At 50.7% G+C, this 25,752-nt stretch overlaps 9 protein-coding genes across 9 annotated transcripts; 5 read left to right on the top strand and 4 right to left on the bottom strand.

Moving 5' to 3' along the window:
* Positions 1-652: 652 nt before the first annotated feature.
* On the top strand, positions 653-5,751 carry Asppvi_004703 (putative ABC bile acid transporter; the record flags this gene model as incomplete). Its single annotated transcript, XM_043300651.1, has 2 exons — positions 653-760; positions 868-5,751. 2 exons carry the CDS (start codon positions 653-655, stop codon positions 5,749-5,751), a joined length of 4,992 nt encoding a protein of 1,663 aa, XP_043156586.1.
* A 1,055-nt stretch (positions 5,752-6,806) lies between these two features.
* Asppvi_004702 (ferritin-like domain-containing protein) lies at positions 6,807-7,586 on the top strand (the record flags this gene model as incomplete). Its single annotated transcript, XM_043300650.1, has 1 exon — positions 6,807-7,586. One exon carries the CDS (start codon positions 6,807-6,809, stop codon positions 7,584-7,586), a length of 780 nt encoding a protein of 259 aa, XP_043156585.1.
* Positions 7,587-8,188: 602 nt separating this feature from the next.
* Positions 8,189-11,049, bottom strand: Asppvi_004701 (uncharacterized protein; the record flags this gene model as incomplete). The annotated part of the gene is made up of 6 exons (XM_043300649.1): positions 8,189-8,415; positions 8,477-8,892; positions 8,955-9,999; positions 10,053-10,340; positions 10,394-10,828; positions 10,920-11,049. The coding sequence occupies 6 exons, from the start codon at positions 11,047-11,049 to the stop codon at positions 8,189-8,191; spliced, it is 2,541 nt and encodes an 846-aa protein (XP_043156584.1).
* A 433-nt stretch (positions 11,050-11,482) lies between these two features.
* Asppvi_004700 (SDR family NAD(P)-dependent oxidoreductase) lies at positions 11,483-12,441 on the top strand (the record flags this gene model as incomplete). Its single annotated transcript, XM_043300648.1, has 3 exons — positions 11,483-11,540; positions 11,619-12,074; positions 12,146-12,441. The coding sequence occupies 3 exons, from the start codon at positions 11,483-11,485 to the stop codon at positions 12,439-12,441; spliced, it is 810 nt and encodes a 269-aa protein (XP_043156583.1).
* A 76-nt stretch (positions 12,442-12,517) lies between these two features.
* Positions 12,518-14,216, bottom strand: Asppvi_004699 (putative amidase; the record flags this gene model as incomplete). The annotated part of the gene is made up of 3 exons (XM_043300647.1): positions 12,518-13,455; positions 13,509-14,131; positions 14,188-14,216. The coding sequence occupies 3 exons, from the start codon at positions 14,214-14,216 to the stop codon at positions 12,518-12,520; spliced, it is 1,590 nt and encodes a 529-aa protein (XP_043156582.1).
* Positions 14,217-14,814: 598 nt separating this feature from the next.
* Positions 14,815-15,856, top strand: Asppvi_004698 (polysaccharide deacetylase family protein; the record flags this gene model as incomplete). The annotated part of the gene is made up of 3 exons (XM_043300646.1): positions 14,815-14,920; positions 14,982-15,258; positions 15,313-15,856. 3 exons carry the CDS (start codon positions 14,815-14,817, stop codon positions 15,854-15,856), a joined length of 927 nt encoding a protein of 308 aa, XP_043156581.1.
* A 541-nt stretch (positions 15,857-16,397) lies between these two features.
* On the top strand, positions 16,398-17,936 carry Asppvi_004697 (putative neutral amino acid permease; the record flags this gene model as incomplete). Its single annotated transcript, XM_043300645.1, has 3 exons — positions 16,398-16,590; positions 16,642-17,080; positions 17,138-17,936. 3 exons carry the CDS (start codon positions 16,398-16,400, stop codon positions 17,934-17,936), a joined length of 1,431 nt encoding a protein of 476 aa, XP_043156580.1.
* A 1,047-nt stretch (positions 17,937-18,983) lies between these two features.
* mpkC (mitogen-activated protein kinase mpkC) lies at positions 18,984-20,671 on the bottom strand (the record flags this gene model as incomplete). The annotated part of the gene is made up of 9 exons (XM_043300644.1): positions 18,984-19,119; positions 19,179-19,362; positions 19,427-19,508; positions 19,576-19,932; positions 19,987-20,086; positions 20,163-20,206; positions 20,258-20,387; positions 20,478-20,509; positions 20,612-20,671. The coding sequence occupies 9 exons, from the start codon at positions 20,669-20,671 to the stop codon at positions 18,984-18,986; spliced, it is 1,125 nt and encodes a 374-aa protein (XP_043156579.1).
* A 1,320-nt stretch (positions 20,672-21,991) lies between these two features.
* On the bottom strand, positions 21,992-25,535 carry Asppvi_004695 (putative DEAD box helicase involved in nonsense mediated decay; the record flags this gene model as incomplete). The annotated part of the gene is made up of 6 exons (XM_043300643.1): positions 21,992-22,287; positions 22,341-22,456; positions 22,504-22,597; positions 22,652-24,672; positions 24,726-25,084; positions 25,152-25,535. 6 exons carry the CDS (start codon positions 25,533-25,535, stop codon positions 21,992-21,994), a joined length of 3,270 nt encoding a protein of 1,089 aa, XP_043156578.1.
* Between the last annotated feature and the right edge of the window lie 217 nt (positions 25,536-25,752).

Here is a 25,752-nt window from a genome sequence, read left to right as displayed (position 1 = left end):
AAAAGATAGCGGTGACCCTCTGCCTACTTTGACTGGGACAGTGATAGCGACATCTTCAAGTGTTTTGTGTTTCCTAAAGTCGGAAAAGGTGTAGTTAGCTCTTGACAGTCTGACTCACACCCAGGCAATGATTCGCATGTGTTGATGGAATAGCACAACAAGATCATTGTTAGTGGTGTGCTTTTAAGGTCCTAAGCATTGATCTGGTTTGCATCGGCCTCTCGTTCTAGTAGGGAGCTAGCACCTCTAGCGCTCTAATCCCAATCTGCTCGCCGCCCCTTTGCCCCCCACCCACTCCAATAGAATTAGACTATCACTCTCAGATACTTGTTAGGAAATACTGTCGAATTCGATTCTTCCAGGTTCCGCTACCACCTTGATTTGACCTCCTCGTATTCACTTCCTTCTTTTTGATCTTTTGACCTAAATATCTTTGCTTTTCGTCCGTTTAAAAAGAACCCCCGGCAATGTCAGGCTCGTCCTGCACTTCAATGTCGGAAAGCTATCAGTAACGCGAGTAGCTTTGGCAAGTTCTTATTCTATACGCTTCGACGTCATCCACCGCGGCTAAGTTCCAGCATCTGGATGTGAAGCGGAAGAATCAACGTGGCTCTCGTTCTTACTTCTGGTACTTATATTTTCCAACATAAAAATGATGCCAGAATGCCATGGTCCCATCTGGGCCATTGATGACGTTTCCCGTTGCTTTCAGCGCAAGTATGTTCTCGAGCGCTCACCTATTCCTGCAACTCGCAAAGAAGTATCTCAGTCTAACGCGTTTCGACTTATTACAGTTATCTGCAACTTATATTTCCATTAGCAGCATGCGGTCTCTCCTTATTGTATATCGTACTCCGGGTTGTCCAGCGCTACGTTGTGAAAAAGAAGGGAATCGCTTACACGGTCCTCGCGAACGATGAAGCCGAGAATGGTGTATCCAGTACCGGGCCAGTTGATGAAGAGGACGGAGAGGAAGCAGAGGAAACCGATCCGATGTTATTCAAGGCGACGCAGCTGGAGCAGGCGCGATTGGAGATCGACCGTCCGCGTGGAGAAATCGCCATCATAGCTTTGGAATTAGCTGCATTAATGGGCTTAGTGACCACGTTTGTCATCATTCTGAACACCAATGCCTGGGGCGACAACGGGACGCTTCCAGCTGTGGGAAAGCTGATTTCATGGGGTTATATACTGTTTTTAGTGCTGGTCCGATTCACTCTGTCAACTTTGAAGCTGCAATCGTCTCCTCGGTTGTGGAACCACACTGCGGCCCTTTATGGTATGCAATGGTTGTTCAACATCTTTGTGTTTCGGTCGGCCGTCATTTATCCCTTGTCGAAACGTGCTTTGACACTGAGCGCCGTCGAGTTTGCGCTGTCGACACTGCTGGTGCTCATTGCTGTGACCACACGCCGAGGTAACAAGGCAGTTTTGGTGCAATATGAAGATGGATTAGAGCCGCCGAGACATCCCAAAGCCAGCTTATTGTCACTATTAACTTTCTCCTGGTTAGATCCACTGATCTGGAAAGGTTACAGACAGCCGCTTGAACTAGACGACGTTTGGAACTTAACAACATCACAAAAAGCGGCTACTGTTTTGGAAGACTTTCGCCGCAAGCATCCTAAAGGGTCATTAATTTGGAGGCTCGGGCGCTATTTCTACGGCACGCTTCTGCTCCAGGGTGCATGGACGATATTCTCCAATCTCTTCACCTATCTGCCGACCATCCTTCTCAAAGTTATTCTGGAATATGTCGAAGATCCCAGATCAACCACCCCCAACGCAGCCTGGCTGTACGCGATTCTGCTTTTTTGCTCTGGAGCTATCCAAGGTGTCGCTGATGGACAGGCTCTTTGGATTGGTCGAAAGCTAGGCGTCAAGCTTCGCGCTATCATTATCGGTGAAATCTACGCCAAAGCTCTGCGCCGAAAAGCCGGTTCCTCTCCTGATGCACCAAAGAAGAAGGAAGAAACTCAGAAGGACGGCAAAAAGAACAGCATCTTTTCCTTTGGCCGCAAGAAGAAGAAGGCCGCAGTGGACTCTGAGACTCCAGCTCCAGCAGATTCAGCCAAGGCAGATCCGGCTCAATTAGCCAATGTCGGCACAATCATCAACTTGATGGCCATTGACTCTTTTAAGGTCAGCGAAGTGGGCGCCTATCTTCACTTTCTCTGGGCTAGCGTTCCTGTCCAAATCATCATTGCTGTCACGCTTCTGTATCGACTCCTTGGTTTTAGCTCGTTCGCTGGGATCGTTCTCATGGTCCTTATGCTTCCGGTAAATCTTTTTATCGCCAAAAGCTTCGCTAGGTTGCAGAACCAGATTTTGGCTGGAACGGATGCACGTATTCACGCGACCAACGAGGTCCTTCAAAACATTCGTATTGTTAAATATTTCGCTTGGGAACAGCGTTTCCAAGATATTATTGACGAGAAGCGCAGAGCGGAGTTGAAATCGCTACGGAATCGCTACATTCTGTGGTCATTCGCGGCAACGGTTTGGTACGGGACACCAATTCTCATCACCTTCACCTCGTTCTTCTTGTATACGGTGGTTGAAAAGAAGAAACTGACACCATCGATCGCTTTCCCGGCTTTGTCGATGTTCTCCTTACTCCGGGTACCCTTGGATCAGCTGGCCGATATGGTTGCTCATGTTCAAGAATCAAAAGTCTCCTTAGACCGTGTGGATACGTATCTCAATGAAGAGGAGACAGAGAAGTACAGCATATTGAGCGCACGCGCGGATCCCGAAACACCGCCTCAGATTGCATTGGAGAACGCTACTCTTTCCTGGGGCACTCCCAAGAAAGACAGCCATGGAGACGCCTCTGACAATGGCGAGGCCTTCCGTCTGATCAATATGAACGTGTCTTTCCATATTGGTAAACTCAATATTATCGCTGGGCCTACAGGTTCCGGAAAGACATCCTTATTGATGGCACTTTTGGGTGAAATGAAATTGCTAGAAGGCAGAGTCCATCTACCTGGCGGAACGGCCAATCGAGCTGAATTACCCGTTGATCCCCAAACTGGACTCATTGAGAGTGTTGCATACTGTGCACAAGAAGCATGGCTTGTCAATGCTACGGTCAAAGAGAACATTGTGTTCGCTTCACCTTTTGACGAGAGTCGCTACAGGGCCGTTATTAAAGCCTGTGCCCTCGAGCGTGATTTGACTATTCTCGATGCGGGCGATCAAACCATGGTTGGCGAGAAAGGAATCAGTCTCTCTGGAGGACAGAAGCAAAGGATCTCACTGGCTCGCGCTATCTACAGCAGGGCTCGTCATCTATTGCTCGACGATTGTCTCAGTGCTGTGGACTCTCACACAGCAAAGCACATTTTCCGAGAGGCTCTCAGAGGTCCATTGATGATGAACCGAACCTGTGTACTAGTCACTCACAACGTCGCTCTGACAGTTCCTCAAGCCGATTTTGTCGTCGCCCTCGACAATGGTAAAATCACCGCTCAAGGACGCCCTGATGATGTCGCCAGTTCGGGCGTTTTTGGTGAAGACTATTTCAGGTCTCGGCCCGCCTCGAGAGCCAGTACCCCTCGTCTATCACGCATGCCATCTGACGCGGGTGATGAACACACAGATGAACAGCCCTCGACAAACGGAAAGGTGAACGGATCTTCTAGCAAACCGACTACGCAGGATCAGAAAGGGGACAATGTACAGTCGAAGCTGACTGAATCGAAAGCTGTCGGGAGTATCAAGTGGTCGACCATTCGGCTTTACCTCAGATCGATGGGTCCCTGGTACTACTGGATAAGTGCTGCTCTTGTCTTCAGCTTGCAGCAATTGGGATCTGTCTCGACCAACATCTGGATCAGACAGTGGGCGAATTCCTATCAGACTGAAGAAAGCGGCTCGGTTGATGCTGGCACTTATGCTGCTGCGACAGCTTTCAAGTACCCGTCATTCAATGCTGGGGGTGTTCCACGCACCTCCAACTCTTACGTTCCCCAGCTCGGTGTACAACGAAGTCCAGCGACCGATGGCGATGTGAATGTCTCCTACTATTTGGGTGTCTACGCAGTTCTGGGAATTGGCTACGTCCTAATCTCCCTATTGAGGGAGGGTGTTCTCTTCTGGGGCTCTCTCAACGCATCTTCCCGGATCCACAGGCGCCTTCTAGATACCGTAATGCATGCCAAGTTCAAGTTCTTCGATTCAACCCCACTGGGTCAGTTGATGAACCGGTTCTCCAAGGATATAGAAGCTGTCGACCAAGAAGTCGCCCCTGTCGCTATTGGTATGATTCACTGCTTGGCATCCGTCATCATGATAGTGATTTTGATCTCTGCTATAACTCCTGGTTTCCTGATCGCGGCAATCTTCATATCTATGATCTATTTCGCTCTAGGGGCTGTTTATCTCAACGCGTCTCGTGATATGAAGAGACTGGAGTCCGTACAGCGAAGTCCTCTTTACCAGCAGTTCGGTGAGACCCTGAACGGCATCGTCACCATTCGTGCGTATGGCGATGGCCCGCGGTTCATAGTCGACAATCACCGGCGTATCAACTCCTACAACCGTCCCCACATATATCTCTGGGCTGCAAATCGCTGGCTGGCATTCCGTGTGGACATCACGGGCGCCTTAGTTTCGTTCTTCACAGCCGCTTTCGTTCTGATCAATATCGGGAAAGTTGACGCTGGTGCTGCTGGTCTGTCTCTCACGTATGCAGTCACTTTCACCGAGAACGTGCTGTGGCTGGTTCGCCTGTACTCGGAAGTTCAGCAGAGCATGAACTCAGTTGAACGAGTGAAGGAGTACCTTGACGTTGAGCAAGAAGCCAAGGCAGTAATTGTCGACTCGAGACCCCCCGCCGACTGGCCCACTGGAGGCGCCGTCGAATTTATCAATTACACTACCCGGTATCGGCCTGACCTTGATCCTGTCCTTCGAAGTGTGTCATTTGCAGTCGAGCCCGGCGAAAAGGTCGGTATCGTTGGCCGCACAGGTGCCGGAAAGAGCTCCCTTGCGCTTGCGCTTTTCCGGGGACTTGAGGCAGAGAAGGGACAGATTCTCATTGATGGACTAGACATCGGCACCATTGGACTCCGCGATTTGCGGGAGGCAATTACCATTGTGCCCCAGGATCCGACTCTTTTCACAGGAACCATTCGAAGCAACCTTGATCCGTTCCACCTATTCAGCGATGAACAGATCTTCACAGCCCTTGGTCGTGTCCATCTCATCGGGTCGGGGACGTCAGGATCGGCAACTCCTATTACGGCCAGCACCGTGTCAGTCGCTGAACCGCACCTCATATCGGCCCATGGAGCCGACGTGGATGGCGCTGCTGTTCAAGATAACAAGAATATCTTCCGCAATCTGGAGTCTCCAGTCTCCGAATCAGGCTCGAATCTGTCTCAAGGCCAGAGGCAGCTTCTGTGCCTTGCGCGCGCTCTTTTGAAGAACCCCAAGGTCCTGATGATGGATGAGGCGACCGCATCTATCGACTATAACACGGATTCCAAGATTCAAGAAACGTTGCGGGAGTTGCGAGAGAGCACCATTATCACAATTGCACACCGCCTGCAAACCATCATCGACTATGATAAAGTCTTAGTGCTTGATCATGGTCGGGTCATCGAGTACGATCATCCGTGGACGCTGATCAACAAGTCAGATGGGCTGTTCCGTAGCATGTGCGAGAACAGTGGCAATCTAGAGGTCCTCCTGGACGGCGCGAAAAAGGCATGGGAAAACAAGCGCCTTGTTGATGACTCATAGAGCTCAATACATACATACTGCCCGTTAATCGTTTCCTTTTCCCTTCATCGTTTGGGTTCCTGTTACAGCTATAGGGACCAAAAGTTGCGTATATCTTTTTGGGGAGGCTACCTTATTCTTAGGACTGTTCAGTATTAATATTCTAGCGCATATGGCGATTAGAGTGCTTCTCCTTACATCTCATGTTCATATTCGACAAGACCGCATATTGTTATTATGAGAATGCTGCAATTTTCTTTCGTTCTGAGTAGCGCACTGTGGATAGTAGTTAGCTAGTTGAGTGATGCCTCAGCCATCAATCTATTCTTCTTTGGGACTAGCGCAACATAACCATCGATGCGCAAAAGGGTAAGAGTCGAACGTCACAGGCGCCATACATCCATCTCTAACGCCTGAAACAGCTCTCTTGGGATCCAGCCGCAAATTTTGATGTTGGACAGCCAATCTTGAGAAACAATGCTACTGGATCTCAAAGACGAGGGATGATCCCTTGACTCGGCCTCACCGATGCGGACATGATATCAGGGCTCCAGATTCTCGGAGCCGTACGGGACCCTCGCCGTTCATGAGATCATGGTGGCCAAGTGATCGGATATCTCAACAGATGGACGCGTACCCCTCAGGTTCGTACCATGCAGATGAATCCGAATTGCAGGGTCTAGGTCGAAGCATTCTTGTTGTTCGACCATTGTTCGGTGTGAATTGCGACTGGTTCCGAGGAAACAAAGTTTCTAGTGGCCGGTGTCGATGATGCAACGGAGCCCGGAAGACAGATCTATGCAATATAGATTTCCGCTTGAACAAACTCAATTGTACGCGGGAATAGTCCGGATTTCATCATATGGTTGCATTCATGACCGGTTGAAATAGTTCTCCTTGTTCATAATGACTGCAAGGACTTGGGCTGTGCCTCCGGGGGAGCTTATAAGAGAGTCACTCAGCTGAAGTACGCTTGGCACAAGCTGTGTTCCGTTTCGATTTTGAAGTATAATCAACTTCTCGTACAGCCTAGACGCATCACTCAGTCTAAACCAAGTGACTCTCTGACTCTCACCATGCGTATCCTCCCGACATTGAGCGCCCTCATGCTGGCCGGCGCGGCCACCACCGCCGCCCAAAACAACAGCTTCTGCACCCCCTCGTCTGGCGACGTCCAGGTAGCCCAGTATGTCTGGGCCCTCGAATGGTTCGTCCAGCAATACTACGCCTCCGTCCCGGTCAACCAGACCTTCCTCAGCTCGGCGCTGAACAGCTCCAACGCAAACTACGTCTCCAACCTGCAGGGCATCGACCAGCAGAACCGCCTCGGCGTCCGCGCCGCGCAGCAACTTGGCAAGAGAACCAGCAACTTCACCGCACCAGGCTGCAACTTCACCTTCCCCGCCGCAAACAGCAGCGAGGTCTTCCTCACCACCGCCCAGGCGTACGAGTCCAACGTCTCCGCCGCCCTCGTCGGGCTCGCGGGCTACACCCAGGCCCCCGAGGTCTCCTTCCTGATCGCCCGTCTGGCCGCCCAGCACGCCGGTCACGCCGCATACCTAGCGACCACCCAGGAGGCCGTCGTCTTCGAGAGCAATGTTACTTCGCTGGTGCGCGCCTACGACCCCAACTACGTGCTCTCCAACGGCACCCAACCCGGCCAGCTTGGCCGCTTCTTCAAGGGATGCGTCTCGGCGCCTCAGCCCCCCTGCGGTAATCTTACCATCGGGCCATTGATTGCTACCCCTGGTAGCAACTCCTCGTCGAGCTCGGGATCTTCCTCGTCGACCGCCTCGTCTAGCTCCGCTTCTGGTACTGCCACTATTATGGGGTCTAGCAGGAGAAACTTCTGGTAAAAAGTTAAAAGAACTATATATTGCGTTCTTTTTAAAGCCGCCTGCAAAGGCAGGAAATCCTCGTGGCCTCAGTACCTAATGCGGTGGAAGGGATGGTGTTACTGTAATCGACTAAGCGGGCTACTTCCTTTAGAATAATGTCCTGTTACTTGATGATTCTAAGGAGGATTCACGTATAATGACAAGGTAATATCTTAATCGATGATGATATGTACGGATACGCGATTTGTTCCTATATACACGTATATACACGTCCCTTGTCAAATCAGAAAAGAAGCACACTATGTACCGCAAATATTGTATAGACACTGGATCCCTATGCGCCGGTCACCCTTGGTATCCAAAACTGTCGTGATTCCATTCGTTATGCAATTTCTGCTCGAGTAGTGGGCACATCTGCTACAAGTCCTTTACACCTGAATTTTAATGAATGATGGCGTAAAAGTCGCCACTCTGGTGTCTTTGACCGGGTGACGAAGCAGGCTTCGTCGCAAGAAGTAAGGCCCCGGATGTTCCGGACTCAATGAGCTCGGTACTATCCGCGTCACTCCGAGGCAGTTCTGGAGTTATCCTTCCTTCTTCTTTTGTCTGTTGCCACGTCTTCAACCCTGCCTGATCAAGGACAGGTACTTTTCCAGACTTTCCCCCATCACGTTGATGAAGGGCCACTGGGTGTTTCGCCGGAAAAGGCGGGCCCAGAGTTTGATAACTGCATATCCAAGGCTTCGTGGATCCTGACTTGGGGGTGTCTCCCCATCTTCTAAATCCATTGAAGCATATGCCTCTTCGACTATGCAACGTGTCCAATGCAGGATTCGACTTTCGTTTTCTAAATTGGAAGTTAGCAGGTTAGCAATCGACGAGAGTATCGGGAAATTGTCGCCTCATACCACTCAGCGTTGTTTGACTTCCTGCCTCTGCTAGGGACAGTAGCCATTTGCTCAGGAGGACGGCACACTCTAGGCTGGCAATAGAATGTCGGACACTCCAGAAGAAGGCTTGACTACGTGCAACATAGTCAATTCCCAGGCGTACAGGAATGCTTAATGCGTGTGCAGCATAGATCAGCGCAGGCGTTAGTCGATAGCTTCGTCCCGGCCGCGGTGATCGATGCAGCGCCGCGGCAATAACGTACGGGTCTCGGGTCTCTAACTGGCGGTAGGGCCCTAGATTCAAAGAAAGACGGACATAGGCCAACCCCAAAAGTGAGCTCGACGTGAATGGAATGGGACCATTTTCATTATGGGGGTTGAGACTTGACTCCGGTGCTTGCTGCCACACTGAAGTCCAGGAACGAAGTGCCCTCCTATGCAATGGTCAGTTCGCCGTTCAGTGTGATATTTCAGTTAAACATATAGCGAGACTCACTCCAGTTTATTTAATTCCTCTGTGGGTAATGAAAATGACTGGTCGCCATTCGGGATGGACAGTTCGCTCACCAAATGAATGCGCTGTAGAAGGCCATGGAGCAGAATGTAGTTGCCCAACGGCGAAGGGATCGGATCCAACATGACAGGCGTTCGTGACTTCTGCAGAAGTAGAGCCAGCGCATCCTGGAAGAACAGCTGCTGCGAGCCAACTTCCTTTTGCGCGGCCTCCCATTCACTAGCTGTGGCGGCTTTCCATTCCTGAGTGGAACAGGGCAAGCGCAGGTGTACCTCGCTACTTCGAAGCACTGGGTAGATATTGTACGCGATGCTGTGGACATGAACAAAGCAGAAGGAGACAAGTCGAGTACGGCGAACGGACTCGTCCTCGGCCCACTCATGCCAATGCATAGGCGAATGTCTCGGAGTGACTGCGATGTTTTCAGTTAAGCCAAATTCCCGCAAACACCTCACTAGCAGGTGCTGTAAACCAAAGGCTTCTTGAACTAGTTCAGGTCCTTCCCAGCTTGCAAATCCCATCAAGACAAGCAGTGTGCGGATGTTTTCAATCTGCCGCCAGGCACTCCATCCGGGAGCATTACCTAAAGGAAGCGGAATCGAAGAAGGCGCTTGTTGGTGAAAAGTTCCCGGAACAGTAGAGAGCGGCATCTGGATGGCATTGCTGTACGACCCTCCAGTGGAGGGCTGCGCCTCTTTTGACAGCCTGTGGAGTAAGATTGCTTTTGAGGCGTAGAAAAGCCTTTCGGCATTCCGGTGCTCCAGCCGATACTGAGCACCCACGGTCAAGAAGGCTAATATCAACTCTGGCGCGCGTTCATTGATCCGTAGTGTGGGGAGGTGTATGAAAGGTAAGTGAGTATGGAAGCCCTCAAAGAATGAGGTCAAGTATCTCGTCAGCGTGTGCCGAGACGGCAAAACAAAGTCAGGAATTAAGTGACGGAACTCCTCTAGAGAGGTTGCGAGCCGTAATCTCTGTTCTTCGCTCACCTTAAGAGGCGAATAATTCGTTGCTGTCTGGGGAGGTTCTTATCTGTACGTCAGACACAATAGCTCATTTTCATTTTCTCGGATAACATACCATGATCCGATACAGTTCCGAGGCTCTGGTCCCCTGGCGGTACCGAGGGCAGCCAAGATCTGAAGGGAGAGTCATCGCGGGATCCCCTCGTCTGGCCACGGCGATTTGAGCTAGGCTGCTCTCTCGTTGCTCGGCCAGGATCGGGAACTTCAGCAGGCACTGCGCTGTGAACCTGCGAGATCTCACCTTCGGTGGGAACCCATTCCGCCGGCAAGCCGATTGAGTCCAGGAAATGAGTGAAATCCTGAAAATGGTTCAACTCTTCAGGAAGGTACGGCAGAGGTTGCACTAAGAGCAATTAGCAAACCGATGATTGATCAATACGACGCCCGATCGCCTACCAACGGGCTGATTGTCTCGATAGGCACCCGGGAGGAGTAGCTGTGCCGCTTGAAGAATGTCCGCATCATGAGTCACTGCTGGATGCGTCTCCAGGCCCGTATTGTTACCACGGTCGTGGAGCATGTTTTGCTCGCCTGTCAGATACGATGCAGGATGGGCACCGGGCCATTGCCCTATAGTAGGGGTTACAGGGAGAGGAACCTCTGCCCGCGGCATAGGTTGTGCATCATGAATCTCTTGGGCAATATGGGATTCAGCCTCTTTGGGCACCTGAATCCCCACTGGCTGAACCTGATCCTTGGCTGCCTGTTCAGATTGAGCGCTAGGTGAAGCGAGGCCATTGTCTTGATGCAAGATACGTGTGTGCCGCTTGAGGAGGTCACGGCGTGTAAAAGCCGCCCCGCAGAAACAGACGAACGGCTTCTCTTTCGTATCTGAGCAGAGCCATCAGCAAGACATGTCTACAGTATAGTTGCCAATAAACAAAAAGCAAGGCTTATTGGAGATGATTGGAGAGGTCCTTACGAGTACGGATATGCCGCTCGAGATGCTCTGTTCTCCTGAAGTTCCGACCGCAATGGACGCATACGCGAGTCTTTGCTCCAACGCTTGAGCGACGAGGGCCGCGAGTGGGCTGCGACGACTGAGACAGCATCAAGACATTTGGGGTGCATAACAATACAATAATAATTAATTCTGGAACTGATACTAAAGAAAGAAGATCTCTCCACTTGGAGACGACAAGGTTGAGCAAGTGGACTTGTGACTGGGAGTCTTTGGAGGTTGGACTCGGAGAGGAAAAGTGCGACCGGGGGCAGAGTCGAAGGGGGAATGGCAATACAGGCTATACAGTACGGAGTACTATACAGTACGTGACTGACTCCAACGGCTGAGCGGGGTAGAAAGATAATAGGTAGATAAGCAAGATGACCCCAACGGACACTGTAGGTACAGTACCTGATGCTCTTCCTTACCCCGCTCCCACGATAAGCATCAAGATCATTATCTAGCAGGATACTTGGGTCTGGTTGAGCGATTTCAACGCCGTCGTCACAGCAAGAGAGATACTATCTCGGAAAAATACAGCTATGCTGCGAGCGTATTCATTCCCCGGTGTTGCAGTCATCACCGGGGCCGGCGGAACAGGTACAGTCTTATCTACCTTAGACGTCGACTCGAGCAAGTCTTCAGAAAAGGCAATCCCTCGTTGCTGAAATTTCCTAGGGATTGGTGCAGCTGTTGCAAAAGCCTTTGCCTCCGCAGGATGCGAGCGAGTAGGCCTAACAGACATCAACGAATCCTCTCTGGAAAAGACGCGAGATGCTATTTTCTCTCTCCACCCCAACATTCGTCTGGTAGTGAGAGCAGGGAATATGGCGGACGAGCAATTTGTCGAGGCCTTTATGAATGAAGTGGTGAGCACATTCGGTCGTCTCGATTATGCAGTGAACTGCGTCGGGATACTTGGGGACTCGGGTCGATCAACAGAGACAAGCACGGAGGTCTTTGACCGGATTACCAATATTAATTACAGGGGTTGCTGGCTGTCATCCAGAGCAGAGTTGAAGCAGATGCTCAAACAGGATCCTCTGCCGAGCCATAATCCGGGCCGTGAGCCGCAACGGGGGAGTATTGTCAATATCGCCAGTCAGCTGGGGATTGTCTCACGCCCTGGAGCTCGTAAGCGCTCCTGTTTCTTCGGCTCGAGATACCACTTGAGCGTCTACTGATACTCTTTTGAAAAACAACAGCAGCATACTGCGCCTCCAAGGCCGCCATTATTGGCATGACTCGAGCCGACGCAATAGATTATTCTGCGGACGGCATTCGCGTGAATTGTGTCTGTCCGGGGGTCATTGAGACCCCGATGACAACCGGCAATGAGGAGGTACGTGCGCGGTTACAGCCTGCTGTGGATATTGCGCCGATGAAACGGATGGGCAAGCCAGAAGAGGTGGCAGATGCGGTTCTCTTTTTATGTTCGACGTTTGCCTCCTTCGTGCAGGGCCATGCTATGGTTGTTGATGGTGGCTATATTATCAACTAGGCAAAATGTACTTCACAAGGACTCTATTAGCTTATACAACAGATAGTGCCGAATCGACCGTATCTAGTCTAAACATTCATGGTAAACATTTCTCCTTCCAGTTGAAATGGGTCTCCCACGCACGACCGGCTCGCAAGATTTTCGATTCCTGCCACAGTCCTCCTACAATCTGCATCCCGACCGGCAGTTGGACGTCCGCATTGTCCTTGGCCGGGGCAAATCCAACAGGAATGGACATTGCGGGCTGGCCAGTTACGTCAAAAATTGCAGTATTTATCGTGAGACCCATGCTCGGCTTCACCGACTCCAATGGAAGACCACGCTTTCCGTGTCTAGGTGCAACGACCGGAGTAGTAGGCATGATCACCACATCGTACTGCTCAAAGATCGCCTCGTAGAGATCTCGAAGCCTCCGGCCGATGTTCATGGTCTTGCCGTAGAGATCTGGGAACCGCGAGCTGAGGTACAACCCGTTGATGATGACGTTCTTCGTTGCTGGAAAGGCTCTCTGATAGCTATCGTTCGTCCACGGGAGCCTGGCGCGCTCCATTTCAGTCAGATACAGGCCTCTTCTTCCGTGTGCATGCCCCAGAAGGTTCATGGAGCCTGCTATGCGCTGTTGGATTGTCCAGATGGCGGGCCCTTGCAAGTGCTCGGGGAGTGAAATCTCGTCCACGATGGCACCAAGCTCTTTGAATCTCTGTGCGGCCGTCCTGACACAGTCCCTGACTGCGGGGTCGACAGCCGCGTGCTCAAATCCTTCTTTCAACAACGCAATCCTGAAGCCGTCGAGCCTCGTCGATTCTGCCTGAAGTGTCTGAGCAAACGCTGTTGATCCGGGCTTGGGACTGCCGAGCGATCTGTCGTCTATTCCGTCATAGCCACTGATAGCATCCAGGCAGAGGGCAATATCTTGCACGTTTCGAGCCAGTGGCCCGGCATGGTCATTCACCGCATCGCCACTTGCAATACCGGTAAACGGAACCAGGCCATGTGTGGGCTTCAGACCAACGCCTGCGGGAGAATATCAGTGAGACATTCAACTGTCTTATCTGGGGCAATCATACAGCCACATAGTGACGCAGGCACTCGGATACTCCCACCTTGATCACCACCTATTGTAATATCCACCAAGCCACCAGCCACCAGAGCAGCCCCGCCAGATGTGCTACCACCGGCAGAATAACCAGACGCAAAAGGATTCTCAACTATACCCTGAGCGCTAGTATAGGAGCCGGTGGAATGGCAGAAGTTTTCGCACGTCGAGGTTCCCAGAATATCAGCACCGGCATCCAGGAGTCGCGTAACGACTGTCGCATCGGTGATCGGTGTCCAAGACGGAATCACATCGCTGCCCAGTAGCTGAGGGACCCCAGCAACTGCAATGCAATCTTTCAAGCTGACCGTCTTTCCAGCCAGGGGACCTCCATCGGAGTTACCCTTGATCAAGAATTTATGCGCCCACGCCTGACCAAAAACCTGCTCCTCCGGCGACGGTCGCCGTATGTTTTGCCGTGGATAACGTGATAGATCAGGTACAGGCTGGTAATCTGGTAGCTTCGCGACGTCCTCTGCGCAGTCATGGACGGCTGCTAGGAGAGTATGGAAATCATCTGCTTCATCAGGGTTTACTGAGAGGCCAAATTTATTCAGAAGGAGTTGCGCGTCTTCCTTCTTCACAGGGTTGTCTCTGTACGAGCTTCTTAAATTCTGTACTTATGATGCATCACGCTAGATTGAACTTACCGGGAAATCGAGGTAAACAGGACTGACATGGTGAGCCTCGAATATACACAACTTGGGCGTGTGGAAGAGGCCGGCGATGTCTTGGAAAGATTGAAGAAAAGAATTGGTTACACAACCTCCTCCTCAAGAGCTTAACTCAAGACAGATGTCGTTGTAGAAGGATGACAAGTGCTCCAACTTGAAGACTCCAAAATCTCCTTATCATGCAGGTTGGAGATGAGATTTTGGAGTCTTCTGTCAAGACCCCACTTCTGGGTTGGAGTTATCAATAATGATCAACAGCCGAATGAACATTACCATATCAGAATAGTCGTCGTGAGCTCCACTGCTATCAAATCCATTATCCTGGGGATGAGGGGAACATCTCCATCGCCGCACAAGAGGAGTACAAAGTCCGATAAGCGTCGAGTCTGCCCTTCAGCTACACGCTTAAATCGGCGAACCAAGACTGGCTTCTTGGCTGAAATCATTGCGCCTGATTGGAAAAACGTCTAGTTTCAACAATTATATTCTTGAAGAACTCGACCTTGCGGCACTTCGCCGACGACTTAGAATTCGTTATACTTCCCCATTTGCACCTCCACTAACGAAAGCCTCCAACCTTGATACAAAGCTCGAATTGCAGAAATGGGCAAGAAGCGTGTTCTCATCACTTACGGCGTTGATGTTGATGCAGTTGCCGGCTGGCTTGGTTCTTATGGAGGAGAAGACTCAACAAATGACATCAGCAGAGGTGATTTATGCTGTCAATGCGGATTGACGGGTTCCTCAGTTGCTAACTTGGCCATGAACAGGTGTTTGGGCTGCCACTGTCGGGACGAGGCGTCTTCTAAAATTCTTCGACAAGTACGGCATCAAATCGACATGGTTCATTCCGGGTCACTCGTTAGAATCATTCCCTGAAGAGATGGCCGCCGTGCGCGACGCTGGTCATGAGATCGGTCTCCATGGATATTCGCACGAGAACCCGAAGGACATGACGATCGAACAGCAGCGGGATGTCCTAGACAAAACCTACCGAATGCTGACCGAGTTCTGCGGAAAGCCGCCTCGCGGAAGCGTTGCCCCTTGGTAGGTTCTTTTCTGTATGTCGCAAGTAGTTTCCTGCTGACACAGGAGCTGCAGGTGGGAAACGAGCAAAGAAGGGGCTCAATTGCTCCTGGACTACGGGATCGAGTACGACCACAGCATGAGCCACGAAGACTGTCAAGCGTACTATCTGCGAACAGGAGATTCCTGGACCAAGATCGACTACAGCAAGAGAGCGGAAGAGTGGATGAAGCCTCTGGTTCCTGGTCAGGAGACGGGGCTTGTGGAGATCCCTGCAAACTGGTACATCGACGACCTTCCTCCGATGATGTTCATCAAAGCAGCCTCGAACAGTCATGGATTCGTCAACCCCCGTGATGTTGAAGACATCTGGCGCGATCACTTTGACTACTTTTACCGGGAGTATGATACATTCATTTTCCCCATCACAATCCATCCCGACGTTTCCGGGCGGCCACCTGTGCTTCTCATGCATGAAAGACTCATCGAGCATTTTAAAAAGCACGACGGAGTGGAATTCGTGACCATGGAGCAAGTCTGCGACATCTTCAAGAAGGAAAACCCAGCACCTGAAGGCGCGCTCATGCCAGCCGAACCAGGCGCCATTTTCAAGAAGTAATTAGTTAAAGTCTGTTTACCCTAATTACTGGACAATTTTCCGAAATGAATATCAAATATCTCAGGGATTAACTTCATGGTGCCCAAATGCTACTAGTGATAGTCTATAGATCGATTGTCTCCAACACTCCCGTCCAGTACTCCAACTGCCAGGAATGAAGCTGCAAGATACTGAAATACCCCAGATTCCTATAGTAGTGACTAACAATTACGACTTGTGATCCTCGAAATGATAGTCAGTCTTTCTTACTCCATCTTTTTCCGGTTGACAGTTACTCCAACTCTGGGGTTTAGGCTTTTCCAGCTTCTTATCTTTCCTCCATGTGGAAATGTGGATCAGCACGCTGAGCGTTTAGTTTTATCATTGCCCTATCGGATATCATGATTGTAGCTTGGGATGGGAACCTTATCGCATGTCCTGATTCCAGTTTGGTTGTCCAAGTGAGCAGTATGGTGATGATGGGGTATATAAAAATCCAACATCCACGACACATGGCGAAGTTCGATTCGCAGACCATCGTTCTAATTGAGCTGCGACCACCATGTCAACTTCCCCTACCGAGGTCAAAGGCCTCAAAATCTCGCCTGCTGGACCGTTCGTAGACGATGTCGCGGTTTCCAAGTCGGAGAACTACCAGTCCGGTGAAGATAGCTTTGAGATCTTCAAGAAAGGAGAGGGCCAGGTGGACTTTCGCACTGTCGATTGGCTTCAGGCCGCTGTCATCTTCCTCAAGGGTATTCCATATCTGCTTTGACACCATTGCATGCCCTGACTAAACCCTATAGTGATCTTTGCCACCGGCATCCTCTCCATTCCGTCGGTCATGTATGACCTGGGTGCGTTCCCTGGCGCCGTCAACCTTGTAGGCTGGTGCACCCTCAACGCCTATGGCGCTATTGTCCTGGGCAACTTCCGAAACTCATATCCCGGCTGCCATTCGATCGTGGACATGGTGCATCTAGCCGGAGGCCGTTGGGGTCCGCTCGTGCGAGAGATCGTAGGCGTGATGTTCATCCTGGCCTATGTGATCACTGCCTCCTCCGGCATCATCGGCGTCTCGGCTGCTTTCAATGCCCTGTCCCGACATGCAATGTGCACCGTGCACTGGTCTCTCGTCTCAACAGCCATCGTGGCCCTCTTCGCGAGCGTCCGCAAGTTCGCCCACGTCGGCTGGCTCACCTGGGTTGGGTTCTTCAGCGTCTTCGCCGCCGTGTTCATCATCGTGTAAGTCATATCCACTCCTCCCCTCCACGACACACAAGCCGACGAAGACTCGCGCAGAATCGGCGTCACAACCCGCGATCGACCCGCTGCAGCCCCCCAAACCGGCCCCTTCGACCTCGGCTTCCGCGCCATCGGCCATCCCACCTTCGCCGCAGGCATCACCGCCTCAGCAACAATCTTCTGCTCCAGCGCCGCAACCTCCGCCTTCCTCCCCGTCATCTCCGAGATGCGCACGCCCAGAGACTACCCCAAAGCCGTGTACCTAAGCATGAGCTTCGTGACGGCCTCCTACCTCGCCTTCAGCCTGGTCATCTACGCCTGGTGCGGGAAGTGGATCGCCTCGCCCTCGCTCGGCAGCGCAGGCGAGACCGTCAAGCGCGTCGCGTACGGCATCGCCCTCCCCGGCCTCGTCGTCAGCGGTGCGCTGTACGTGCACGTCGGCGCAAAGTACCTCTTCGTGCGGATCCTGCGACACTCGAAGCATCTCCAGGCGAACACGCTCGTCCACTGGGGGACCTGGCTGGGCTGCACCGTAAGCCTGTCCGCCATCTCATTCATTCTGGCCAGCGCCATCCCCATCTTCACATATGTCCTTGCCTTGGTGGGGAGTCTCTGCTTTTCGCCGCTGGCGATCTGCCTGCCCGGGTGGCTGTGGATTTATAGTCACCAGCACTACCGGCGTGGGAGCGTCGGGCGGCTCGTCATCTACGGTCTGCATGTGGGTATGATTCTACTAGGGGTCTTCATGACTATCGGAGGCACGTATGGGGTAGTGGTGCAGATCATGGATGCGTACCGCAACGGACGGATTGACCAAGCGTTCTCCTGCGCGGACAATAGCGGAACAGTCTCATAGTTCTCATTGTCTTCTGGTTTCTGGAGTATTTTGGGATATTCATTGCGGGAACTTTTGCTATTTATCTCTCACATCTTCTAAACTGCAATAAACCCATACGTCATACAGACAAGACATGTAATCAATCACGCTGTCACTAACACCTCACCTCGAAACTGCGGATCTCAACCTTCTTCCCTTGAATTTTGGGAACCTGGCACTTCCTCGGACTTTGCGGCGCAATATTTCCAATCGAGTTTTTACAGTTTTCATCGCTGAACAGAGCCACATCGCAAGGCGGTTGGTGTATTTCACTGATGTAGCCCAACGCACCACCGTTCAATATCTCATTTTCACACTTGAGTGAGGCAGAGCCCGAGTAGAGGGTATCTTCTCCTGAGCATCGGGTGTTCTGATAGAGATGGAGGGCCCATCTCCCAGGATGATTTGTGGGTGTAGGTGTTGGTGATGGAATGGCAGGGTTTGTGAGTAATGCGAGACCGAGAGAGCCAAGCAGGAGGTTTTGAGTGTTGAGATACATGTTGTCTTCTGATATGAGTAAGAATGGGACAATTGAAGCGATATCAAACAACGCAGTTCTGAAGAGCTCGAGTCAGGCCGCTCAATTCCATGGTCTGATGGCTTACCTCCAGCCAAATGGCGGGACCTGTTAGTGAGTATTGGTACACAGACAAGGGATAAGACGATTCCTAACTTATACAAGGGTTGAGCAATTCTACATAGCAAGTGGAGGAATAAGTAAAAAGAATCATCAATAATTTCATTATCAATCGTGAAATTCTCAGGCTAGGATATCTCGCTCAAACATTAAGAAAGAGGGGTTGACGTGGTGTGATGTCAATCTCATCATGAAAGAATCGTTCTCGGCGTACTGGCAGTATTTTGAGTTGTCACCGGGCCTGCGGTTGGATAACTGATTTTTGAGGTTGGGTTGACGATCTACATGTTCCATGGAACCGTCTTCTGCAAAATACCATTACCTAGTCACTTGGCCGGTTTAGACAGACAATGGGCGGCTTGAGGATTGCGCAACCGATCAGTCTTAAATTAGATTTGGCCTGAATCACTGAGAAATTCTGAAAACTCCCGCTCAAGAGCACTAGGATCAAAGGGTGTAGATGGATCAAACGCGGTTGGGTCGGCTGGGTTGTCGACGTTGAGATAGTCAAGAACCTCGGAATATCTATAGGGACGGCCGCACAATCAGTCAAGAATCAATGTGGACGGAACTCAAACACTGACATCATAATCTTCCAGGTCTCTTTCGGGAGGTCTGCGCTGTCGAATGACCAATCGAAAGGCCCTGAAGCTACAGGCTCGTCGGTAGGGTCATGATACGGAGCCAAGTAGGGATGTCTCAGAGCGTCTTGGGCGGAGATTCTTGTGTCGGGATCAATAACCAGCATCTTCTTGAGAAGGTCAATGGCTATAGAGGGGTGTGTTATTATCTGTGTCCAGCCATTCTTTTATCTTCCGCAGAGGGTGTTTACCATCGAAATCAGTATCTTTCGGGACGACAGTCGACAAGTCTCGAGGCTCTCGTGACGGCAAAGATCTCACAAAGTTCACGGTCTACATGTCAAAATCAGTGGGGAGACGAATCTTGAATTAGTGAATCAAGTGCCCCTGTGCGACTTACGTTCTTACTGGTGATCTTCTCAATCACCGCATCAGGAGGATTTCCAAGGATGTTTGTGATGAGGTGGAACTGATGAACGTGGTCTTTCCCAGGAAAAAGCGGCTTACCCCGTAGCATCTCAGCGAGGATACAGCCGGCACTCCAAACGTCCACTTGAACTCCGTATCTCTGCCATGTTAGCATGATTTCCGGGGCGCGGTAGTATCTCGTTGCAACGTAGCCGGTCATCTGGGGCTCCTGCTGCCGGGCGAGACCGAAATCGCATATCTTCAAATCGCAGTTTTCGTTGATGAGAATGTTGGTTGGTTTCAGGTCACGGTGAATCACATTAGCGGAATGGATGTATTTCAGGCCTCGCTATTGACAGTCAGCAAGGCGGGTTGGTGTCATCCTCAGCATCGGTGTTCATACTAAGATCTGGTAGATGAAGTACTGTGCGAATTTGCTGTCAAGAGGTTTGAGGCTCAAAAGGCGTCCGAGGTCAGTCCCTAGAAGTTCTGTAGCTATGTAGCTAACCTGATATCAGTATACCAGCAAAAGGCATTAAAAACAAAGAAGGCGAAGATGCCATGAGAAAAGTCGCCTACATGTCCTCCGAAGGAGATATGAAAATATCGCGCAGACAAATGAGCTAGAATCCAGGGTCAATCCCCCCCTCGCCAACAGGATCAGGACACCATACGTTCTCATGCCGAAGATACTTCAGTAGCCTGATTTCCCGATATGTACGCTTAGCCAGAGACGAGCTGTCAAAAGGCTTCATAATTTTCTTCAATGCAACTGGCTGCTGGGTTATCTGATCGAAGGCCGAGCTAGTGGTGCACGCTTTATTAGTGACGATACGCAGTTAGAAGCTTCAAGAGCCAGTAAACAGGGGCAATGCCACCGTAGTAAGTACGTACCAGACGAGGCCAAAAGACCCCATACCAATGGGCTGCGGGTTCACATATCTAAATCATAGTAGTTAGCCAGACGACCTTGATCATTTCGGCAGCTGTTGGTCCCAAGACCAAGCGCAACGAGCAGGAAAACAAACATGCCTCGTAGTGTATTCGAATTTCGTACCCAAGATCTCAGCACGGACAAACTCAGCCATGTGGATAAGGCCGAGCGGTCAGGTATTGTGACCTCTGTGACAATGGAAATCCGAAGCGAGTAACGATAGTCTGAATTTCATAATCTGATCGGAGGGAAGAGGCGGCCGGGACCCAGGTAATCAGCCGCCCAAAGAGGGGTTGTGGACGGTGCAGGTGTATAACTGACTATGTGGCTTGTTTACCGGATTGAGACAGCCAGAAGGTTCAGGAAAAGTACCTGAGAGGGCTGAGAGTCCGTAGCATGATTCTAGGAGGTACTAGCAGTAGTAAACGAAGTAACACAAACACACCCATGCCTTGAGGAAAGTTCCGGAAACGCAACTGAGCTAGTGATGATTAAGAAAGGGACAGGCGAGATTCTCGACTGTTCGATCCAGACTATAGACTAGATTAGATAGATGGGAAGTGAATAATAATAATAATAGGTACCTAGGCAAGGGTAAGGACCGTAAGTTAGGTACAGTAGGTAGGTGGAGGCTGACGGACGATGGAGATAGTCTTGGGCGTTGGATTCCAATTGGCGGGCTGAGATGCCAGACACAAATTGCAGCGTGAAAACGAAAGGGGGCACAACAAAAACATGGAAGGCAGTACTAGGTGGGCCTGGATCTGCTGCACCAAGCAGTACTAGGTACCTACCAATACTGGCTGGTATCTGAACCAGAACAACAAACAACAGTAAAACAGCACCATTCCCAAACTGACTGCACGATGGCCAGCGGACTGGGGATATATCATATCAACTAGACACGATGGGTATCAAGAGTAATCATTCGATCGGTTTGCACTTTACCCTCGGGTAGATAATATCGATTAGATACAGCGCAGCTTTCAGTTCCGCGATCAGTTCCTTTCCAGAGAGTGGGTCAGGACCTTAAGGCTACCGTGGATTCCATCTCCAAGATCTAAGGGTACCTGCAAGTATCTATTACCTTTTGCAGAAAAAAGAGCACTTGCGCAGCTGTTCTACTTATTGTTGTGGGTTATGGGTAGGGAGGGTAGGGAGGGTGGTTACATTTCCTCAAGTCCAGCCCTAAAGTACGTAGGCCAAGTGATGGTCCTTACTTTCTCTGCTCCTGAACCCTATAAGCCTCCTCACACAATAATCTGAGGGATCAAAGACGCCCTGGCATGAGAAAATGAACACTCAGAATCTTCGATGTTTCATATGATATTGCTGAAACTATGCCTAGGCAGAATCTGCTCCATACATCTTCCTTCTCCTCTACCCCAGCTGACTATCGTACAACTCAGGAGGATAGGTTCCCCTCGCATTCCTGCCACAAGCAATATCAACTTGCACTGTTGACCCCGACAGATCAGTCGTCCAGAAGCGTTTCCTCTTGCGCGGCCCTCGATATCCCGTCCTTTTTAGCAGAGACTGCAGAGGCCTTCTTCTTCCCTTTCCTATGACGCGTTGAGCTGGAATCGCTAGTGAGAATAACATTGTGGTTTTCTCTCTGCATCGTGGCCAAGCTTCTCGGGTTTGCTTTTCTGAGCAAGAGAATATCTTGCTGCTTAGCTCCCCATTGCGCAAATTCTTGGTAGCCTCTGATTGCCTGTTTCTTTAGTTCCTCCTCCGTCGAGACCTTCGGTCGATGGTCAATCGAAGACCCTGCCACGTTTGCCGGTTCCATTTCTGATAACATCGATGAACTCAACTCGCACTTGCAGAAGCAGTCATGATTTTCTGAACAAGGTTTGTCGCAGACATGACCACAAAGCATTCGGAGGTTGCAACGCTGTTCGCATTCGACCAGATCATGTGGGAAGCTTGAAAGACACTGCGTCAGTGGGAGCTGCTCGGCGTCAAAACCGTCTGATGACTCACCTATGGCATTGAAGGGCACACTTGTGTCCACAATCCAGTGGCTCCTCGCATGGTTGTCGGCACCCACCATTCGTTTTTACCCAGTCCGAAGGCTCTTCAACACCCCCAGTCAGCATAAGTTTTTGAGACCATTATCGTGTGAACCAACCTTGCTTGAGAGTAGTGTTGCCATGTCTCTGGCACGTCAAAGGCAGTTGGAATCCGATGCTTCGGCAAGGGCACTCGCTGGCCATGATGGTAATCACTTTTCGCCAAAGCGCATCGGCAGTGTAAAGGAGCTTTGCGTTCCCAAAGATATAAAACCCATTCTTTGCTCTGGACATTGCAACGCACACTCTGTTTTGCACTGACAAGAACCCGATGCCCTTTGCGTTTGAGCTTCTCACCAGGGAGAGAATGACAATATCGTTCTCTTCTCCCTGGTATGAATCGACCGTCACGACCTTGACATACTGGCCCTGGAGGTACGGATGATTCCTCATCAGCTTCAATATTTTCTTCCTCTGGCCATTGTAGAACGTCAAAACAGTTATGCTGTCGACCGACACGCCGTTGAGCACAAGGTAAACAAAGAATCCCACGATCATTTCCGCCTCCATCGCGTTGTATTTGGACGCCAGGCTGTCACTGCTTTCTGGCCAGCTGTGCGAGAAGAAGAAAGATCGGAGGTCGCCCATGCCCGGAACTTTTGGACGCCGGAGGACACTTTGATGATCTTGCAGTTCTCCGTATATAGGCTCCAACAGGCGGCGAATTTCCGGTACCATACGCCTCTGGAGGCTCAGAGTAACGTACCCAATTCCGTTCTTCACAAGGCGCTCGAACATGGACACATCCAGATGGAAAGGTTCACCTTCAAGGTCTTGCACTGCGCAATGACCCTTGAGCTGTTGGTGATCACCCACGAGTATCATATGTTGGACCGAGTCAAGACAAGCAACGGCTATCGGGGCCTCAATGACCTCAGCTGCTTCTTCGATCAGGATGATCTTTGGTTTCACACTGGATATCAGGGCCCTGTATTTGCTCAAGCCTGTCGCAGTCATGCCAATGATCTTGGCCTTCCGGAGAATGAGGTAGTCTCGTTCCCACTTTCCAATCCGAAGATCTTCGCAGTTCCTTGTGTAGGCAGCGGCGAGCTTTCGGAACTGCTCCAAGAGAACCGTCTTAAGCTGGCTCCGTAGAGCATCATAAACCGCACCACGTGCCTTGATTGGGGCCTTCCACATATCAGAGTGCCTCAGGTAGTCCAGAGTGGCCGTCTCTGGAAGACTGGAAGGAACCAATCCGCACAACGCTTCGCGCAGAAAGATGAATTGTCCTCTAAGATTTTCGTAGTCATCCTCTTCAATCCCTTGCTCCGCCTCGAGTTCTTTGAGCTGTTCATATTCAAGGTCTACCTCGTCTTCATCAAAGCCGAAGTTCTCTTTCATGTATTTTACCTGGAACTTGACCACTTGATCTCCGAGCCATGCAATTAGAGGATCGGTATCTTCTTCAGCACCAGGACGGATCCAACMCTTAGCTCCCTTTTCAAGGGATTCGCATTGCTCCGCGCTCAGCAGCCCGTGCTTCGCAAAAAGCTTCGAAGAGAGAGGTGTCCCCTCATCTTCTTGACTGAAAGCCTCCAGCAACTCCACAATTGTAGTCACCAGAGTCTTGTATTTCCTCATTGACGGACCATACATGCCACCTTGGACTGTGACTGCCGGCCCATTTTGCCTGATAGAAAACAGAGTGCGCTTTTTGATTTCGGGGTCGTTGCTTCTCCCTCCTAAGCGAATATAGTCCTTCTCGAAAACCGAAATGTGCCGCAGAAGTTGATCCAAGGCATGATTTGTTTGAGACGAAACTATGATAGGAGGATCATTAGGCTGCATGTTAGACAACAGAATTTTCAACGCAATCACAGAAACGTGTGTTTTCCCGGTGCCCGGGGGCCCTTGGATGATCGCTAATTTTTTGGTGAGGATCTGCTCCAGAGCAGCCCACTGTGACTTGTCGAGATCACCTGTTGGCAATTCTGGCCATCCTTCCAAGAGGTTGATCTTCGCCTCTTCGTCCGCTCGGCCAATAACTGACTGGATGTCCACACTAGGGGATTCTTTGACATAATCCGGGGCATCAACATCGGGATCCAGGCCGCATATGTGATCTGCTAGAGGGAACCTGGTGCGGGGATCAGCTAGTTCTGAGTTACTTTTCCAGTTATGTTAACTGACCTTTCGCGGTTTAGTCTCTGGAGAGCAGTCATGGTATGTCTCATAGCCTCGTAGTAGCCTGTTCTGGCTTCTACCATAATCCATTCCTGATGAGGATCGAAACTGGCGTCCTCGGGCTGGGCAAAGAAGATATCTATTTCCGGAGGCTCTTGCTTGACCCCTTCCAAGGGTCTCGCAGCAACAACGGCAATGACACACTTGCTTCGGAAAGAGTCACTTGCAGGAGACAGTGCAACGACCGATCCAGTAATTAACCGTTTAGAGTATTCCCAAACAATTTTCTTTCCAGATCTGTTAGTGGAGAATCGGATTCGGAATGCAATGCCCGTTTGGGCGAATGTGATGCCAGTTATGTAAACCTAAGTCAGATTCTGGTAAGCAGCTACCCGACTTTCCTGAGAATGTGAAGCAAGGGTGAAGGCTGACCTTCTCGTATATCGATACAGCTTGAGAGTCCACCATCCGGGGGTCATTACGGACGTAGGCCACAGCATCTCGCAGTGGAGCAACAGCATCCTCTCGAAGGAGTTCATAATGTGCTCTCAAGTAAGTTTCCTTGGAGCTCCAGGGACCTTCTATCCTGTTAGGCATGAGCTCCACACACCCTTCGTCTGAAGATGCCGGTAGAATCTCTTCAGGTGTTGGTATCTCCGGCTTTTGGAGCCAAGGGTCTTCCTGCCCATGAACCTGTTTGCGGCAATATTCTCTGATCGCTAGGTTGGCTTCGGGATTGGGACTAATGGACAGCTTCGTCAGAGTCTCGTGAAGTCCTTCTGAGGAGTATGTAATAGGTTCATCTTCAGAATCCATCTTGGCTATAGCCGTCGTGAGCGTTAACGAGAAAAGGCTGTGCAGGACAGGAATAAGTTGGATGATGAGTCTGAAACGTTAGTAGACAAGAACAAATTTGCTATTCGGCGAGTTGAGGATCAAGCAGTATTGGGTCCTAGCTGCAGAATATAGTGAAGTTGAGGTGCAATGGAAGAGAGAAGTGAAGGGGAAATCAAGTTTGTATTCACAAGGATGA

Source organism: Aspergillus pseudoviridinutans (assembly GCF_018340605.1).
Source record: "Aspergillus pseudoviridinutans IFM 55266 DNA, scaffold_3, whole genome shotgun sequence".
NCBI lineage: Eukaryota > Fungi > Ascomycota > Eurotiomycetes > Eurotiales > Aspergillaceae > Aspergillus > Aspergillus pseudoviridinutans.
Note: the sequence above shows the minus strand (reverse complement) of the source record. Positions and strands in the feature narration are given on the sequence as shown.